The sequence below is a fragment of the Natrix helvetica genome (assembly GCF_964273705.1).
Source record: "Natrix helvetica genome assembly, chromosome: 6".
NCBI classification, from domain to species: Eukaryota; Metazoa; Chordata; class Lepidosauria; order Squamata; family Natricidae; genus Natrix; species Natrix helvetica.
Window position 1 is genome coordinate 81,424,060 of NC_138553.1, and position 19,642 is coordinate 81,443,701.

Below are 19,642 nucleotides of genomic sequence, written 5' to 3' on the forward strand. Positions count from 1 at the left end.
GCCTGGCTGGGTGTGTGTCATGTGAGTGAGTGGGTGTGGCCAATTCATTGTCACTCACGGCAAGGTGGGGTGGCGCAGGCAGACTGAAGTGGCGGTGGCAATGACTGGCGCCTTAAGGCAGGAGCGAAGCGCCCTTGTACTTGCCTTTGTGCAGCAACAGCATTCTGCTGTCGTTGTGGTAGCATTTGCGCTCGAGGCAGCCCTGTCCTCCCGCCCCTTTGGGCTTGGAGCTGTAAGTTGTACCTGGGAAGCGCTGTGGCGGAGAGAAGCAGCTGGGTCGGATTGTCCAGTGCCTCATCTCTTCCTGGGTCTCGCTGCCTGACAGTCAGCAGGAAACCGCGAGCGCCTACGTCCGGCCCTTGTTGGTGCAGCTGGGCACGCATGCCTCGGTTGCTTGGGGAGATGCACGACCTGCTCTGCAGCCCGAGACACTGGCCTGCTGTGTTCGCCGCCACCACCACCTCATGGCCTGCCTGCTGACTGGACCCGGCTACAGCTGACGCCACTGCTGTTTCCAGGGGTAAGGGAGGGACAGGATTGCATTGTGGCTTCATATTGTAATGGGCGCCAGGAGAAGGGGATCTCATTTCCTCCATTGTGAAGCACACTGAATTTCACTATGCTGCACAAGGCGCTGCAAGAGCAGCGGGCAGGCCACTTCAGCCATGAGGTAGCGGCAGCAACAGTGGCAGCGCAGGCCAGGTCAGCGTCAGGCCATGAGGTGGCTGAGGTGGCAAACGCAGCAGGCCAGTGTCTTGGAGTGGGTCGTGCATCTCCTTGAGTGACTGAGGCGTGCATGCCCAGCTGCACCAACAAAGGTGCCGCCTCACCTTGCTGCAACAGCACCATTACCTCACTCCGGTCGGCAAGGGCTGCGCTACTCCTTGCACCATTTCTTGTACCACCTCTACGGCGCAGATTTCCATCCCCACCCAGAGCGACTCTCCCTTCCCCACCATTGCCCTTACCTTTTCAGGGCAGGTGAGGAGTGACGGGGAGGGGCAGGGCGGGGCCAGCCAGTAGTGAGACCAGCCGGTTTGTCAAACTGTGCAAAAATTTAACAACCGGTTCAGGTGAACTGGTGCGAACTGGCTGAATAGCACCATTGCATATACACATATACACATACCCATATACATACACACACACACATATGCATATACTATGTGTGTGTATGTGTGTGTGTGTATGTATGTATGTTTATGAACCGGTGCAAACCAGCTGAATACCAACATTGCATATACACATACATACAAATACATTTACACACACACACACAAACATTATGTACATATACATACACATACACACATACCTATACACACACACACACACACATATATGCATATACTGTGTGTGTGTGTGTGTGTATGTATGTATATGTACATGTACATGCAAACATATTTTCCTGCAGAGATGTTAGCGGAGGTTGAGACATATACATATACATACAAATGTACACACACACACTCATGCAGAGATGCAGGATAACACACACACACACACACACACAGCTGTCCACCAAGCATATAAAACCGCCAACCGTAGGCCCGTTACCTGTCTCCATCTTGCCGTCTTGTGCCGCTGGCCCATCCGGAATGACGCTCTTCACCTGGAGGAATTCGTCAGGTTCGTCCCCACCGATGATGGTGAATCCGAAGCCCATATTGCTTTTCTTGAGGGTTGTGCTGAGGAAGGTACCTTTCAGCTGGGAGGCGTCCCGGGTGAAGAGGGGTTTCTCTACATGAGCCAACACAAAGGGAAACATGAGACGCTTGGGGTCGCCCCCTCCCCCCCCGCAGTTGCGGACGCGCGCACACAGACACACGCAAGAGCTGGGCTTCACACAGTGCAGCGAAAGCAGCAGCAGCAGCAGCGGGGACAAAGTGGCGTTTGTACGAGTCGAAGCAAAGTAAAAGTGCAAGCGTTTTGAGAGAACCAAGAATATTAGTGAGCTGTTATTATTACTTTTTTTTTTCTACGTCAAGCTAAATTAACCAAGGGTAGGATTCGTTTATCTAAAGTAGCTTCCCGTACGGACTCTTAACGAATTCTCTGTTCATTCAGAGCTGGGATTTTTGGAAAGGTGAGAAACGGACGTCTCAATTTAATCAAACTATTGCGTCAAAAAAAATTGTTTGCAAAAACAATTGGAAGACGGACTTCTCAATCACACAAAGGGGTGGGGGGAGGGCGCATGCATACGCCAGGATGCGCTTGTTCAGCAGCACATTTCTCATCCTTCTACAAGCGTGAGTTTTTTAGTCTCTGGCCGGTTCCACCCTCCAGGAATCCACTTTTAGAGGGATCCCTTCCAAAGGGCGGCAAATGAGCGAACCCCAGCGGATCAACCGGTGCTTTCGCGGAGTGATCAGATCACGGGAAGTGGTGGTGGTGGTGGTTGTGGGGGAAAAAGAAGCTAAATGTTCGGCATTTTTGTTTTGGTTTTTTTTCCAGGAGGGGCAAAGAATTCAACACACTACTTTTGATAAAAGTGCAGCCCAGGTAAACAGCAGCACTCAGACGTACCATATAGCCTGCACATTCCAGCAATGTCCCGCCGATATTGAGACAGGTCGCTCACACTGCGAGACCTCTGAGGAGCAAGGCGCGGGTGAACATGTTTGGGCCTAGGTAAGGTTGAGGAAGCGTTGTCTACTGATATAAAGGAGAAGAAGCCTCATTCTTTGCGTAGAGTCTTAGGTCAATAATCTCTGCACCAATACAGACTGTTAATCACCCTTCGTTCCATTGCGTGCATTAACTTAGTCACCGCTAACATATGCATTGTTCATTCTCCCACACAAACCGAGCATCGAGTCACCTCGCACCACGTTGGCAAGGCAAGGCAACAAAGTCAACTTAAGCTCAAGAGGTGAGGTTAAAAAAAGAAGAAGAGGAAAGAGTCCCTTGAAGGGAGGTCAACGTCTGGGTCGATACACGTTCGTGGCAATGTTCGCATCCACGGGTCACTGCCTTCTTGTTGTAGGTTCATAGTTACCTCCACCTGGATGGCTTCCCGCCTAAATGCCAAGCGGATCTGTATCTGCTTAGCTTTTTCATCCTTTGCTAGGATGGTCCACTGACTGTGGAATTAACCCATGGAAAAATTCTTCCATGAAACGCCTATGCTTATCTCTACAGCCGTGGTGGTGCAGTGATTAGCATGCAGCACTGCAGGCTGACTCTGCCCATTGCCAGGAGTTCGATCCTGACCGGCTCAAGGTTGACTCAGCCTTCCATCCTTCTGAGGATGATAAAACGAGAACCCAGATTGTTGGGGGGCAAGAGGCTGAATTTGTAAATTGTTCAGAGAGGGCTATAAAGCACTGTGGAGGGGTATATAAATCCAAAAGCTATTGCTATTATCTTTTCAGATAATCGAGGCCAGGTAAATGCCTTGTGCCCTTTACCCAAGTGCCACTTGGTTGCTAAGATCTGTGTAGATCAAACATTTGATGAGAACTAGGACAGGAGTTAGAAAAAGAAATAAAAACATCCTTTTTTTCTTAGGTCATCTAAAACAAACAAATATAGCTGTTCTTGGTCCCCAGATCAGGGTCTCTCCTGTGTGTGATTGGAGTTTGGAAAAAAATGAATGAAACACCCCCCCCCCCCTTTTCCCTGTGTCAATCTTGGTCCTTCTTTATCTCATCCTCCGTGTTTAAAGTAAAGGAAAAGAGAACACACTCAATTTAGTATCAGTTGTGTACGGAGGACAACGGGAGCCAAAGTACCAACTGAGGTCATCCAAGAACTCTGGTGGCACAGTGATTAGAATTCAGGATTGCAGGCTAATTCTGCCCACGGCCAGCAGTTCAATTCTCACCAGCTCAAGGTTGACTCAGCCTTCCATCCTTCCAAGGTCAATAAAATGAGGACCCAGAGTGTTGAGGGCAATGGGCTGACTCTGCAAACTGCTTAGAGAGGGATGTAAAGCACTGGGAAGTGGCATATACATCTGCTATTGCTATTGCTATCTGTGCCGTGGTGGGGCAGTGGTTAAAATGCAGTATTGCCAGCTAATTCTGCCCACAGTCAGCAGTTCGGTCCTGACTGGCTCAAAATTGACTCAGCCACCCGTCCTTCTGAGGACGATAAAATGAGGACCCAAATTGTTGGGGGAAATATGCTGACTCTGTAAACCACTTAGAGAGGGCTGTAAAAGTGCTGCAAAATGGTATGTCAATGCTATTGCTATTGTTATCTACCCATTGGAAATCACGCATTTGCTAAAAAAAAGATAGAGTGGAGTTTTAGTTAACCACAATTTTGTGATTTTGCTTCCTAAGGTGGCTTGTGCTCCCTCTGGGACTCCACAGCCCTTCTGTAGTTGCACCTGGGTAACTCTCTTGAATTAGATCTTTCTCCTTCTGTCTAGCAAAACAAATCTTACCAGATAACCAGTTACAGCTTTGTTTTAAATAGATTGGAAAAAGAATCCCTTCCCCCCCAGGTTGAGTTAGAAAGGTTTACCAGGGCAATATTTCAGAAAGCTACCATGTTTTCCCGAAAATAAGACAGGGTCTTATTTTCTTTTGACCCCCGAAATAAACACTTGGCCTTATTTTCAGGGAGGTCTTATTATTTTTGAGGCGCAGGCGTGGCGAGTGTGGTCACCTCATAGCTGCTACTGTGTTGCAACATTTTTGGGGAGGGCTTATTTTAGTCCATGCGCTCAAAAGCCTGACAGGGCTTATTATCTGGGGAGGTCTTATTTTCAGGGAAACATGGTATTTAAAACCATACTTATTCTCCATTCCTACTAGTCTTGGAATTTTAGGAATTGTGATAATTAGCCACAATCTTTCAATTTTTTTGTTTGTGTGTGGGGAGGAGAACAAAAATATAGAGTTTCCTATATTCACGTCTTCAGAACAGTGTCACAGGTATCACACAGAACTTCCTAGAATCGGTTTCCCGTCTGAATTGTGTGCACTGAAGTGATGGTGTACCTCGGAAACTTTGGACTGCCAAAGGCTTGCTTCCAAGTTCTGCGTTGGGCATGGCACGGTGTTGTAACTTCCTTTTGGCTTCCAAAACAGGATTTTCAAATTGGGTCCTCCTATTTATGTGGCTGAAAATATAAAGAAACCCATTGTCAACCTTTCAAAAAAACAAAAAACAAAAAAATGGCCTCGTGAAAAACCTGAATTGACCGGACTTCAAAAAATAAATAAAAAAGAGGCCTACTTTCTGTGCCAATTAAAGGAGCAAGGGGATGTCGTGACACAACGGATGAAAAACGATCTGCGGGCATTATGTCATGACATCCTGAACCCAAATGGCAGATATGAATTTACGTCATAGAGTTGCACCTTCAAGGCTTAATTATGTGTGAAAAAGAATTACCTGTCAATTACGTGTAAGTAGCTAAAGCAGGGGTCGGCAACCTTAAACACTCAAAGAGCCACAAATGTCCTAACCGGAAATCCCCTGTTCAATTCTGGAGCTGACCAGAAGTTTGGTTCCCCCACCATAGAGTCTCCTCCTAGCATGGCGTCCTTCTCCCTCTGTCGACCGGAAGTCTAGTTCCCCCACCATAGAGTCTCCTCCTAGCATGGCGTCCTTCTCCCTCTGTCGACCGGAAGTCTAGTTCCCCCAGCATAGAGTCTCCTCCTAGTGCGGCATCCTTTTTCCTCTACCTGTCCTAACCAAAAGCCCTATCAATTGTGGAGCCGAACGGCGATATGGAGCTGCAGCAGAGGGATGAAAGAGCCACATGCGGCCCCAGAGCTGCACATTGTCGACCCCTGAGCTAAAGTATCAGGCATGGCAGACCAGGTTCACATGTGAAGATTCAATTAAAGATTCATTGCTAAAAGCCTATGAACAGGAATCTGCTCAACTGATAGGAGTTAGATAAGGATCCACAGAATTCAAGGAGGAAAGTTAGACTTGTTCATTTGGCTGTTTTGGGGGCAGTTTTCCAGGGCATTTTCCAGCTGGTTTCTGGGCTATTTTTGGTCCGAAAGGGAGCCCAGAAATGTCAGAAAAACAGCCTGATAACATCCTCAAAATGACCTGAAAAACATCAAAAAACAGCCGTGCATGTGCTGGCCAGCTGGTCTTTAGTTTCAGGCTTGTGCACATCCACACATATTCCAGTGATGAAAAGGTTTGCCATCACTGGTCTAGTCTAATGAAAAGAAGAACAATGGGAGACATGATAGCAGCCTTCCAATATCTCAGGGGCTGGCACAAAGAAGAGGGAGTCAACCTGTTCTCCAAAGCACCTGAGGGCAGGACAAGAAGCAATGGGTGGAAACTAATCAAGGAGAGAAGCAACCTAGAACTAAGGAGGAATTTCCTAATGGTGAGAAGATTCAGCCCATGGGATTGCTCGTCTCCAGAAGTTGTTGGTGCTCCAACACTGGAGGTTTTAAAGAAGAGATTGGAGAGGCATTTGTTCAGATAGGTATTGGGTCAGAATGGCAGGAGGTTGGATTAGAAGACCTCCAAGGTCCCTTCCAAGTCCATTGTTCTATGTTCTATGATTCATCCTTTGAATTACAATCTAATACTAGACTGTTGCTGACATAGAAGGCCAAAGGTGCTTTTTTTCAGGAGGCAACTGGACTTTCTGATTTTTTTTCTTTTGAAGACGTTTCCCTTCTCATCCAAGAAGCTTCTTCAGCTCTGACAGGATAGTGGGGAATGGAACGATGCATGCTCCTTGCAGTAGCTGGTCATTTGCATCCTTTTAGAGAGTCATTGAGGCCACCTGGAGGTTTGCCTGGAGATTTAACACTATTCAGGTGACCCTGAAGACACAGATAAACTGCCAGGTGGCCTCAATAGCTCTCTAAAAAGGATGCAAATGACCAACTGTCTGCAAGGAGTATAAATCCTCTCATTCCCCACCATCCAGTCAGTCAGAGCCAAAGAAACTTCTTGGATGAGAAGCAAAATGTCTTCAAAGAGAAAGAAAGAAACCTCCAAGTGGCCTCAGTGACCCTCTCAAAGGATGCAAATGACCAGCTGTCTGCAAGGAATATAAATCCTTCCCTTCCCCACCATCCAATCACAACTGAAGAAGCTTCTTGGATGAAAAGCGAAAGATCGTCAAAAGAAAAAAATAAGAAAGTCCAGTTGCCTCCTGCAAAAACACCTGTGGGACAACCACCACCTGGATGACAGAGAATCCCCTCAGATGTTTAGCTATGCAATTTGGGATGGACACCCTTGGAATGGCGTGGGAGTAGGAATGGATTTCCAGAGGGAAAAAATTGCAGATTACAGGGATCATTTGCACCACTCAGGTGACCCTGAGGACATAGACAAAATCTCCAAGTGGCCTCAATGACCCTCTCAAAGGATGCAAATGACCAGCTGTTTGCAAGGAGTATAAATCCTTCCATTCCCCTCTATCCACTCAGAGTTGAAGAAGCTTCTTGGATGAGAAGCGAAATGTCTTCAAAGAAAAATCAAAGTCCAGTTGCCTCTTGAAAAAACCACCTTTGGGGCAACCATGATTTGGATGACTGAGAATCGAAAAAATTTTTCCTCCCTTTTTGTACAGACAAAGCCTCTGGCTCAATGAATTGAACTTTCTCCATTCCTGCACATTATGTTTCTGTGATTTGCCCCATACTGCCTTCCTTGCTTCAGTGAGTTGCAGCTAAAGTCCTTTGCTATATCACATTCATTCTCCGTGGCGCACCACGTGAATTATGTGGGCTAATCCTTATTGGAAGTAATATTTTGGACGGGTGATTTATTGCATTGAGCCACGTGCCTTGGATATATTCCGTTCAGATGGTCAACAAGAGAGGCATGGAGTGTGGACACAGATGATCTCCAAAGTGGATGAGTTTAGGAGAAGAACAAAAATCAGAACCAGCTTTATGAAGGAGAAGGTAATGCAAAAGCCGTAGGCAATAAAACCGTGATGGCGAATCTATGGCACGGGTGCCAGAGATGACATGCAGCACCCTCTGTGATGGCATGTGAGCCGTTGCTCTAGGTTAGTTCCGACGTGCATGCCCTTCATAGCTGAAGAAGCTTCTTGGATGAGAAGCAAAACTTCTTCAAGGAAAAACAAAAAAGTCCAGGTGGCCTCAACGACCCTCTAAAAGGATGCAAATGACCAGATGTCTGCAAGGCGTATCAATCCTTCCCTTCCCCACCATCCAGAAAGAAGGAAGGAGGCAAAAAAGAAAGGAAGGAGACAAAGAAGGAAGGGAAGAAGGAAGAAGGAGACCAAGAAGGAAGGAAGGAAGGAAGGAAGGAAGGAAGGAAGGAAGGAAGGAAGGAAGGAAGGAAATTCCAACCTAAAGTTAGACAACAAAGAAAAACACTAAGGAAGAAACTGTAGTCACCAATCATCTCCCTCCATTCTCCTGTGGTTGCAATTTTTCTAGCTAACAGCTTATCCTGAGGGATCCACAGTCAAACCTTTGAGGCTACGAAGTTTGAAAGAAGAGACGGTGGGAGGTTTAAACATCACTTCCCCCTCTTTCCACATTTCAGCCCCAGGTTCTTCTCTCCTCTCCTTTCATTTTTTTTAAAAATCAGTACACAGTTAGCCTGACTGTGAGAATGGTGCATAAATTCCCAGGACAAAAAAACCCAAGAGAACACCTGGAAAACTGTTTTCACACACGCACTCGCAAAGCCACCACAGCAATAAAGTGCCACGCTTCTTCCAGGCACACTTTCTCCAAGGCACCTGAAGCAGGGGTGGGATTCAGCCGGTTCGCACCGGTTCAGGCAAACTAAATGCTAATTTTGCATCTGGTTCGTCAAACCGGTTGTTGCAAGGACCGGCTGGCCCCTCCCACCCTGCCCCTCCCCTCTCAGGAGTCTCCACGTGGCCTATTCACTATGCCAGGAAGTACAGGGCTCACATGGAAGCTCTGAGAGGGCCTCCGGAACCTGGGGAGACCATTTTTGCCCTCCAAGAGCTTGGGAAAAGCCTCCAGAGCCTGGCGAGGGTGAAAAATGGGCTTATCGGAAGTTCTGGAAGTCTGGAAATAGGCCCATTTCCAGCCTCCAGATGGCCTCCAGAGCCCGTGGAGTCCCCTCATGGAGGCTTGGGAAAGCCTCTGGAGCCTGGGGAGGGTGAAAATGCCCCCCCCCCGCCATGAGAAGGCCGAGTAGGCCACGCCTTCATGGCCACACCCACCAGCAACTGGGCAGAGCATCAGTTGCTAAAAATTTTCAAACCCACCCCTGACCTGAAGGCAGGACAAGAAGCAATGGATGGAAACTTATTAAGGAGAGAAGCAACTTAGAATTAAGGAGAAAGTTCCCAACAGTGAGGACAATTAACAAGTAGAGCAGTTTGCTCCCATAAGTTGTGGATGCTCCGTCATTGGAGGCTTTCAAGAAGAGATTGGACAACCATGTCTCTGAAATGGCATAGGGTCTCCGGCTTGAGCAGAAGACCTCTAAGATCCTTTCCAATTCTGTTATTCTAATTTTTTTTGGAACAGGGGCCAGATGGTTGTACGTACTTCTGGTTGGAATTAACTGGGCTCAGGGTGAAACAAGTAGAGATTAGGGGAGGGGGGTTTGGAGACATTTCATCTCAGACTCAAGCACAGCATCCTCAGTAGAATGGTTTGAAAGTGAGTATTGCTTTGCGGGATTTAAAGTCCATGTGATACTGGAACTTGGGATGTTGGAGATGGCGATGGGTTAGTTGCAGAGGGGGGATTCAGCAGGTTATGACCAGTTCTGGAGAACCGGTAGCGGAAATTTTGAGTAGTTCAGAAAACTGGTAAATGCCACCTTTGACTGGCCCCGCCCCCATCTATTCTCTGCCTCCCGAGTCCCAGCTGATTGGGAGGGAATGGGGATTTTATTGTATCCTTCCCCTGCCACGCCCACCAAGCCATGCCCACCAAGCCATGCCACACCCACAGAACCGGTAGTAAAAAATGTTGAATCCCACCACTGCTTAGTTGGTGAGAGAAAAGGTGTCTCCTCAGGTTGTGACGCCAAGAAGCACTGGTTGATTAAAAGTTGGGGATTTTATCCTATAGAAAATTAGCTTTGATCAGTTCAAGGGTTGATTTTTTCATTGATGAGTGATAGCTGTGTCTATCTTCTGTTCTGTTCTCTAGTCATTCCATGTTCTGTTCTGTTCTGTTCTTTAGTCATTCCATGTTCTGTTCTGTTCTATTCTCTATTCATTCCATATTCTATTCTGTTCTGTTCTGTTCCAGTCCGTTCCGTTCTATTCCATTCCATTCCATTCTATTCCACTCCATTTTTTCTCTTTTCCTTTTCCTTTTCCCTTCCCTTCTCTTCCCCTTCCTTTCCATTCCATTCCACTCCACTCCACTCCATTTCTTCTCTTTTCCTTTTCCTTTTCCTTTCCTTTTCCTTTTCCTTTCCCTTCCCTTCCCTTCCCTTCCTTTTCCCTTTCCTTCCCTTCCCTTCCCTTCCCTTCCCTTCCCTTCCCTTCCCTTCCCTTTCCTTTCCATTCCATTCCATATTGTCTGCAAGGAAAATTGTTGTTAACAGGTAGAAAAAATAAATACACTTGGCGTTCTAGAGGGTATTAATCTAACCTTTGATTTCGTTGTCCCTTTTTAAACATTAAATCTTTGGATAACATGAGCTGCCCATTTTCCTTCTCAAACTACATATTTTGAGTCTAACTGCCTGATAAAAGCGACTATGCCATGCTCCTCTTGAGACTAATGATTACTTCTTAAATGCATAGAGTGGGATTTGTAAAATAGATTTAATGCCACGAAAGAGGTTATCTTAACCCAGGGTTGCATTAACAATTCTCACCCCTCGCTCCTTTTCACTTATTTCATTTTCGCGAATTTTCCTTCTGCTCCACTTATCGGGAGAAGCTGCCTGATAGCCTAAATCGGTGCTGCCAATGACACTTAAGTTACGTTTTTGAAAGGAGAACAAAAGGCATGCATTTTCAAGATTTACATTTTTAAAAAATAAAGTGTTATTTTTCAAAGGAGGTTCAGAGTCTACAGCATCAGTTTAAAATATCCCTATGACTAACTTAAGGCATGTTGAACACTCTGTTAAATTGCCATGTAAGTCAGGAGTCTCCAAATTTGGTAACTTTAAGAGTTTTGAACTTCACCTCTGTTGCATCACCTGTAAAGTCATGGAGTCGATCATAAACCAATCCATCACCCTCCACTTAGAAACAAACAACCTGCTTTCTAACAAACAGTTTGGTTTCAGAAAAGAAAACCTGTCCTGTAATCTGCAACTCCTACACTGCAAAAACATTTGGACCACACATCTTGTCCAGGGTAAAGCAATAGACGCAATTGACGTAGACTTCTGCAAAGCCTTTGACTCAGTGGTGCACAACAATCTACCACTGAAACTTAGTTCTTACGGCATCTCTGGACCCCTGCATAAGTGGATAGCGATGGTCTTGTCCAACAGGCAGCAAATGGTCAAAATAGGAAGGGGCCTATCAAATCCAGCATCAGTTAATACTTATGACCATTGCAGCATCCCCATGGTCAGGTGATCAAATGCTTGGCAACTGATTCATAGTTATGACGGTTGCAGTGTCCCTAGGTCATGTAATCACCTCCTGACAAGCAAAGTCAAGGGGGAAACCAACAATCATGCTACCAACTTAACAAATGCAGTGATTCACTTAACAACCATCCTCTTTTAATGACTCCATAATCCCTTGCGGGGTGGAGTCTGGGCAACTGAATAAAGCTGAGTGTTTACTGGCCGGATGCCCTTCTTGTCGCCAATGCAGAGTTTTTTTCTCCAGAAGATATATTCTCAGTGTGCCGTGAGAGAGAAATATCTGCCTCTACCTAGGATTGAACTCACAGAGCTCCTGATTGTGAGGTGAGAGCTCCATCTCTAGGCCATCACGCCACTCAGTGATTCACTTAACAAGAAAAATGAGTCAAAACTCACTGAACTTGCTTAGCAACGGAAATTAGAGACTCCATTGTGGTCGTAAAGTGAGGATTATATTGTATTACTTTATGTCTCCAGTTGGGCCTTCTATTTTCTGTCCCATTTTCTGTCCAGGAACAAGAAAAACCACTATGGACTGCTTTCTTTTCGACCTATAATATCACATGGGACCTGAACTACGGTTGATACAGGATTAACGGGCAATTAATAACAGTTTGAAAAACTTACTCCACATAATAAGTGCCGTAGATGGGATCGTCAATTTTCTCCCAGCCGTAGGGTAATTCTGAAAAGAAAAAGAAAGGACGTGGAAGGCTTGTTAGGACATGTAGCAAAGGATGCCATGATTTCTAAAAATAAAAACAATAATATTATTAGTAGCAAAACATTGTTGTCAACGGGAGACACCCCATAATGCTGAGAATGGATGCTAAATTTTGGACATATACCTCAAAAGGAAAAACAGCTTTATCTTGAAATACGCAAGAAACTGATGGCTAACTGCCAAAGAAAAATAAATATTTTTGGTTGCCTCTTCCCCAGACAGAAGTGGTTCATTTGTGAATTTTTTGTCCATGGAAATTAGGAACACTTTCATCCCTTAAGAACAGGGATGTCAAACTCAAGACCTGCAGGTGGAACTGGCTCGCGGGGTGCTTAGATCTGGTCTATGGTGCCACACTGGAAACAGCGAAGGATCAGCCCACAGTGTCTCTGCCAGCGAAAATGGAGCTTGTGAGGGCTGCGTGTGACTCTCCTAAACTCTGTTTTCACTGGCAGAGGGATGCAGGAGGCCGTCACAGCCGAAAATGGAGCTCGGGAGACGTTTTTTACTGGCAGAGCACTCGGGCCACCACAGGCGCAGAGGTGGGTTGCTACCGGTTCGCACCGGTTCGAGCGAAGCGGTAATGGACATCAGGACTGGGTCACCGAACCGGTAGGGATGGCTGGCTGGCCACGTCCACAAACCGATTCCCTGGTTGCCTATGGCATTGGCGGCATGGTTTTTTTACTCATTTTATAATGTTCAGCGAATGCGCAGAACAATTAACAGGCAAGTGCGCATGCGCAAGCAACATGTAGCGGGCGTATGCGAGAAGCGAACCGGCAGCAACCCACCCTTGCACAGGGACCCCTGACATGAGTGACATCAAGCTGGCCACGCCCCCTGGCCACGCCCCCCCAAGGTCAAACACAACACTGATGTGGCTCTCATTGAGTTTGACACCCTTGCTTTAGAAGGATAATAGCCCATTTGTACAATGCCTGTCTATTCAGAAATAAGGTTTATTATATCTTAGACATACAGGTAGCTTTAAATCACAACAGCTGGCTTAGCGACCATTGCAACAGCAGTGAAGAAAGCAACTTATGACTGTTTCTCACACTTATGACCATTGCACAGCTCGATGATCGTGCAATCAAAATTTAGACACTTGCCAACTGACTCATAGTTATGACGGTTGCCGTGACCCGGGGTCATCTGAGTGTCCTTCCATCAAGCAAAGTCAAGGAGGAAGCCAGATTCACTTAACAACTGGGTTACTTCCTTAAGAACCGCAGTGATTTGCTTAACCACGGTGTCGAGAAAGGTTGCAAAACTCACTTCACAAACGTCTCGTTTAGCCACAGAAATTTTGAGCTCAGCTGTGGTCGTACATGGAGGGCTACCTGTGTACCCCAGAAAAGCCAAAACTTGCAATAGACAACTACAAAAAAGAAGCAAAGAAGCATGGTGACCAGCTTTGTAAACAAGATATGAGAGGAAGTGAAATATTGTCCTGGTTACGCATCCTTCACAATTCAGTTTCAGAGTTATCTATGACTGCTCAGAGCTAGTTCTGGTTCAACCAGAGTTACGTCCAGGTTTCATATATTTGCTAATACAATGAGTCCACAGGCCTTCCCCACTAAACACAACACACACATGAAAAAGGGGACACAATCCCAGTTGCCATGTTGGCTTTTGAGGAATGCCTCTACACGAGTAAGTCTCCGCTTCTTTGCTGGGTGTCTTATTCACAACAATTCTGATATCAACAAGATTTATTTATCTATTTTGTTCAATTTATTTCCCACCTTTCTCACCATGGGGCTGCTGTTCTTCCTTTCCCTTTCTTTCTTTCTTTCCTTTCCTTTCCCGTCCCTTCCCTTTTTCCTTTCCGTTCCCTTCACTCCCCTCTTTCCTTTCCTTCCCCTTCCCCTTCCTCTCCTGTCTTCTCTTCCCCATCAATTTCCTTTCCCTTCCCCCTCCTTTCCATTCCTTTCTTTTCTTTTCCCTCCCTTCCCCTCTTCCCTTCCCTCCCTTTCCCTCCCCTCTTTCCTTTCCTTTCTTTTCCCTTCCCTCCCTTCTCCTTCTCTCTTTAAGGACTCCAAGTGCAGCATCTTCAACAGAAACTGCTTTATTTCACAGGATTCTGTTTAATTTCCCACTGCAAAGCAAATACAGCCCAGGCACCAGGGATGTCGACTTCTCCATGAAGAGCCTCATATCAAAACACCGATTTAATATTTCAGCTTTCATGCAAGAGTTGTACCCGAGCTTTAGTGGACTCCACAACTAAACATTGCATTCCAATTAGATTTGATTAAAGGAATATTACTGCCAGCTTCACATTATTGTTTTTCTGCAAACTGTATCCCAACCTTGCTTAAATAAAATCCAAACACATTTACCCAGCTGGAAATGTTTTCTTAAATTCTTTGCTGCTGCTCCTTCATAAAATATTGAAGTGAGTATTTGCATCTTGCACGATTCAAAATAAGTCCTTACAGCTTCCTGCTGAAACTGAAAATTACCAGAATGTTGGTCTAGATAAAGAGTTAATTAAATAGAAATCCATTTTACACAACAGGTCTCTCTTCCTTCACTGGCATCCCTGCAAAATTATTTTACAGATTAGAAAAACGGCTAGAGGTGACGTGATAGCAGTCTTCCAATATTTCAGAGGCTGCCATGAAGGAGAGGAGGTCAACGTCTTCTCCAAAGCACCTGAAGGCAGGACAAGAAGCAATGGGTGGAAACTAACCGAGGAGAGAAGCAACCAAGAACTAAGGAGACATTTCCTGACAGGGAGAACAATTAATCAGTGGAACAGCTTGTGGATGCATCAACACTGGAGATTGTAAAGAAGAGATTGGACAACTATTTGTCTGAAATGGTAGAGGGTTTCCTGCTGGGGGGCTGGACTATAAGACCTCCAAGATCCCTTCCAACTCTGTTATTATGCTAAAAGAATGCAGGAATGTCCCCGATATGTTATTTGCCTGGATTTTGAAAATCTTACTTGGGTTTACTAGGATGAAGACATAAAACTGGTGACAACTATGACCTGGGTGACTGAGAATCTCTACAGGCTTTTAGCTATACAATTTGGGATGGACACCTTTGGAATGGTGTGGGAGAAGGAATGGATTTCCAGAAGAAAAAATTGCAGATTACAGGAACAATTTGCACCACTCAGGTGACCCCGAGGACACAGGTAAATCTCCAAGTGCTTCAACGACCCTCTAAAAAGGATGCAAATGACCAGCTGTCTGCAAGGAGTATAAATCCTTCCATTTCCCCACTATCCTGTCAGAGCTGAAGAAGCTTCCTGAATGAGAAGTGAAATGTCTTCAAAAGAACAAACAAGAAAGTCCAGTTGCCTCCTGAAAAAGCAACTTTGGGGCAACCATGGTCTGGATGACGGAGAATTTCCATAGACCTCCAGTGGTTTCTGACCGATGCATTTATGAGGTCTAACCCTGTTTAGATTGCCCAAAGCTTGGCTAGGTGTAGCCACAAAGCTGAGCCATTCCAGAAGATTTAAAAAATAAAGCTCACAACGAAGCACGGACGATGGTTAAGACTGCCCTGTGTTTGATTCAACATGGCGTTTAGGTCTCCATCAACGTTTCTTCCCTTTCAATAAAGCCAATGAAACGCTCATGGAACGCTGCCCTTCTCCCTCTACAGATTTCTTTTCTTTTCTAATTGCTGTGAAATAGGACTTAGCCAGGGCTTTGTTTCAGCTGCACATTATGCAAATGCTTGCCGTCTTATGACGACCATTCCTTTCTTAGCTTCAGACCCCTGTGGCTGCCTTCGAGAAGACACTTTCCTGAGTCAGTTGAAGTTCAGAAATTCGATTCAATGACTTCCTGGCATTTGTACTATTGTATAGTGGGCTTCAGCAGGCAAGAACCAGACCAGCATAGCTGCAACAGCATTCATTGGCTCAAAAAGGAACTGCAGGCAGTTGGGGTCATCTAAAGGTTAGTTTCAGTTTAGCACAGTTAACAGTTGGGGTCATCTAAAGGTTAGTTTCAGTTTAGCACAGTTAACAGTTGGGGTCATCTAAAGGTTAATTTCACTTTAGCACAGTTAATACAACTATATACATTCAATACATAACATGAACAACAAAGAAGTAGGCTTCCTTTGGATGCTTTTGACCCAGTGGTGGGTTTCAGCTGGTAGGCTCCAGTACAGACGTACCGTTGACTGCTGAAGCAGCAGCCACCGTACCGGAATGGTGCTTTGGGGGGATCACCTCATTCCTTACCTGTATTTAAGCTAACTGGGCCATTTGCACACACATGTGTGCAGCGTACGGTGCCTGCGTGACGCTCTGCCGAGTAACTGGAGCGTCGCAGGGTGGTGGGTGCGCATGCGTGCACATCGTGTGTGCCTGTGGTGGATACCAGGCCCTGTTGCAGCGATGGGATCTGGAACCCACTGCTGGTCTGATAGGAATGGTTAATACCAGAGGTGGGTTCTACCGGTACGGACTGGTTCGACCGAATAGGTAGTAACTTGGCCAGACATGTGATCGTACCGGTTCTATCCTGGGCACTGCCATCTTTATTTTCTGTTCTGCACATGCATAGAACAATCTTCATTGAAAAAATGTAATTCCCCCCCTTTTTTAATGGGGTGCGCATGCGCAGACTTTTAAAAGTGCAAATGCGGCCGCACGCAAAGCAAAATTTTTCAGGCACCGAACCGATAGTAATGCTGGCAGGAACCCACCCCTGGTTAATGCCATCTGCCAAACTCAAGTTCTTGGTGGTTTTTCCTTTTCCACAGTGTCATCAGAAAAGGAAACTTTCGCAGCAAAAGACGCGTCATTTGAAAAGTCACACAATTTGTATTTGTATTCATTAGTTTGTCAAACATGTGCAAGGTAACACGTATAAGTATGAACATGAACAAAGGAAATAAATACAAATAAATGGGGACAGTAGGACGGGGACGGCTGGCACGCTGGTGCGCTTATGCACGCATTGCAGGCGTTGACCACTCTGTGGCTGAAGTTGTATTTTCTGCAATTGAGTTTGGAGCAGTTTACCTTGAGTTTGTATCAATCGTTTGTGGTTGAAGCTGTAGTAGTCATTGACAGGTAGGATACTGTAACAGTCAATTTTGTGTACTGTGCTTAGATTACACTCTTTGGACCTCAGGGACCCCTAAATTCATAATTTTAAATTCCACGGACTGCTAATATGATCTGCCTAATGACCAGCTGGGTGGGCATGGCTACGTGGTCATGTGACTGGGTTGGTATGGGCAATTCGATGCCACTCACATCGAGGGACACCTTGACGGCCTCTACTCGCCCTTCCCCTTCCAGCCACTCCTCGCCTGCCTGCCCGGGCTCCTTAGGGCTCCAACAGGAAGCAGTTGCTGGAGCTGAGCAGCCACCAGGACAAAGAGTTGGCAAAACAGCTCAATTCAAATTGGATCTGACTGAGAATGAGATTCGGCAGAAGCACCTCACTGAGGACTACGAGCATAGGCTTTCTAAACAGAGGGAAGACCTGCAGGAGTGCAAGGCCAGGGACTGGTGCCTGGAGGCTCAGCGGTCTGAGAGGTTCAGCCAGTTCCAGGCCATGATTCAGTCCCACTGGAACGAGGCCCTCCGGCTCTTCATCACTTCCCTCCAGCCTTCGCCCAAAGCCCCACACCAGGAGGCCGAAGCAGACCCCAAGTCAGAATTTCTTCCTCCCTCTGACCCGCACAAAAAGATCCCGAAGGGGGAGACTCTCTGCAGCAACACAAGCATTCATTGCACGTATCCATCCCAGGGGCCGTAGTTTGAGGACCCCTGATTTAGTGCAATATAAAAAATGCAAATAATTTTTCTGCGAACCACCAAAACATTCCCGTGGACCACCAGTTGGTGACCACTGATTTATGGTATATATGAACGGAAGGAAAACACACAGACACAAACAAACACTTCCTAGTGGTTTGTGTCAAAATGTACAGAATTTAGTGACATCCACTAAAAACGTTCTTTAAAATTGAAATTCCTCCCTCACCGTAAAGGGGCATTCTTTCCCCCTATATAATTTGACTTTCGACAAGGATTTCTTGGGTTAAAGCATGGCCCAGTAAACAGAAGCTAATTTAGAGGTTAACTCAGAAAGTTGTTTTTTTTTCTCCCAAGTTTCTGCCTGAAGTTCCTCTTTAGACCCGGGCCAATTTGTCATGTAGCTATCATAAATAGGAAAAAAAAAACCCTGAGGAGTGAGGTGAATGCCCTCAAGTGTTTCCATTTAAAGTTGCCAAGCTTCACTACGTCTTGGCTGAACTAAGAGTTTAACACCCTCCTGCGCCTGTCTGTTGCAGACAAAGATCGATAAAGGGAGGCCTGCTTCCGTTTTCAGATCAGCTTGTCTGCATTATTGATCTTCTACTTGAAGGATCCCCCATTAAGCTTCCCAGGAACTACAAAACAGAGCCATTTCCAAAAAGGCCACAATAAAAGTCAGCGCTTTTCAACCGTGAATCGCATAGCATGGGGTTTGGCAAAGACTTGGCGCCTTACACTCTGAAAGTTTTCATGAGGCAAAAGAATGGAAGGTCCAGAACAGAAATAACTGACATTGCAGATCCTCACAGGTTGAGAGATACGGTGTCCCTTAGTATTGGAACAAACTTTCTGCTCCTAGGGGATAGGCAAAGTGTCAAGCAATAAAGGACACAGAGAATCTGATTTTCTTTCTCAGCTTCCAGACTGAACTATGTAATATAATATAATGTAATGTAATGTAATGTAATGTAATGTAATGTAGTAGAGTAGAGTAGAGTAGAGTAGAGTAGAGTAGAGTAGAGTAGAGTAGAATAGAATAGAAAAGAAAAGAAAAGAAAAGAAAATATGGAATGGAATGGATTAGAACATGGGTCTGGATGGATGACAACCAACTCAGGCTCAACCCTTCCAAGACGGAGTGGCTGTGGGTTCCGGCCCCCCGGTTCAACCAGATAATTCCATCTCTGGCCATTGGGGGCATTCAACTTGCCCCCGTGGAGCGGGCGCGCAATTTGGGCGTCCTCCTGGATGCCAGGCTGTCCATGGATGAACATGTGACAGCCGTGGCCAGGGGGGCGTTCCACCAGGTTCGCCTGGTGCGCCAATTGCGCCCCCTATTGGACCGGGACGCCTTACGCACAGTCACCCATGCGCTGGTGACGTCTCGCCTGGACTACTGTAACGCTCTCTACATGGGGCTTCCCTTGAAATGCACTCGGAGACTGCAGTTGGTCCAGAATGCGGCCGCGCGGGTGATTATGGGGAGTACCAAGTACTCCCATGTGACACCTCTCCTGCGCGAGCTGCACTGGCTTCCTGTGGTCTATCGAGTGCGTTTCAAGGTTTTGATTACGATCTTTAAAGCGCTCCATGGCTCAGGACCTAGTTACCTGCGGGATCGTATTCTGCCCCATACATCCCTACGACCCATCCGCTCGCACAGAGAGGGACTTCTCCAGGTG

At 46.1% G+C, this 19,642-nt stretch overlaps 1 protein-coding gene across 8 annotated transcripts in view; it reads right to left on the reverse strand.

Moving 5' to 3' along the window:
- Positions 1-19,642, reverse strand: part of MAGI2 (membrane associated guanylate kinase, WW and PDZ domain containing 2) — a 498,445-nt gene that overhangs the window by 83,463 nt on the left and 395,340 nt on the right. For 4 of the 8 annotated variants that reach the window (XM_081957509.1, XM_081957508.1, XM_081957507.1 and 1 more), the window contains 4 exons: positions 12,109-12,166; positions 4,956-5,077; positions 2,530-2,658; positions 1,558-1,740 (listed from right to left, as the gene is read on the reverse strand). In XM_081957509.1, the coding sequence (XP_081813635.1) occupies positions 1,558-1,740; positions 2,530-2,658; positions 4,956-5,077; positions 12,109-12,166 (492 nt within the window). The remainder of the gene's footprint in view (positions 1-1,557; positions 1,741-2,529; positions 2,659-4,955; positions 5,078-12,108; positions 12,167-19,642) is intronic. The other 4 variants (XM_081957513.1, XM_081957512.1, XM_081957511.1 and 1 more) reach the window with 2 other exon arrangements.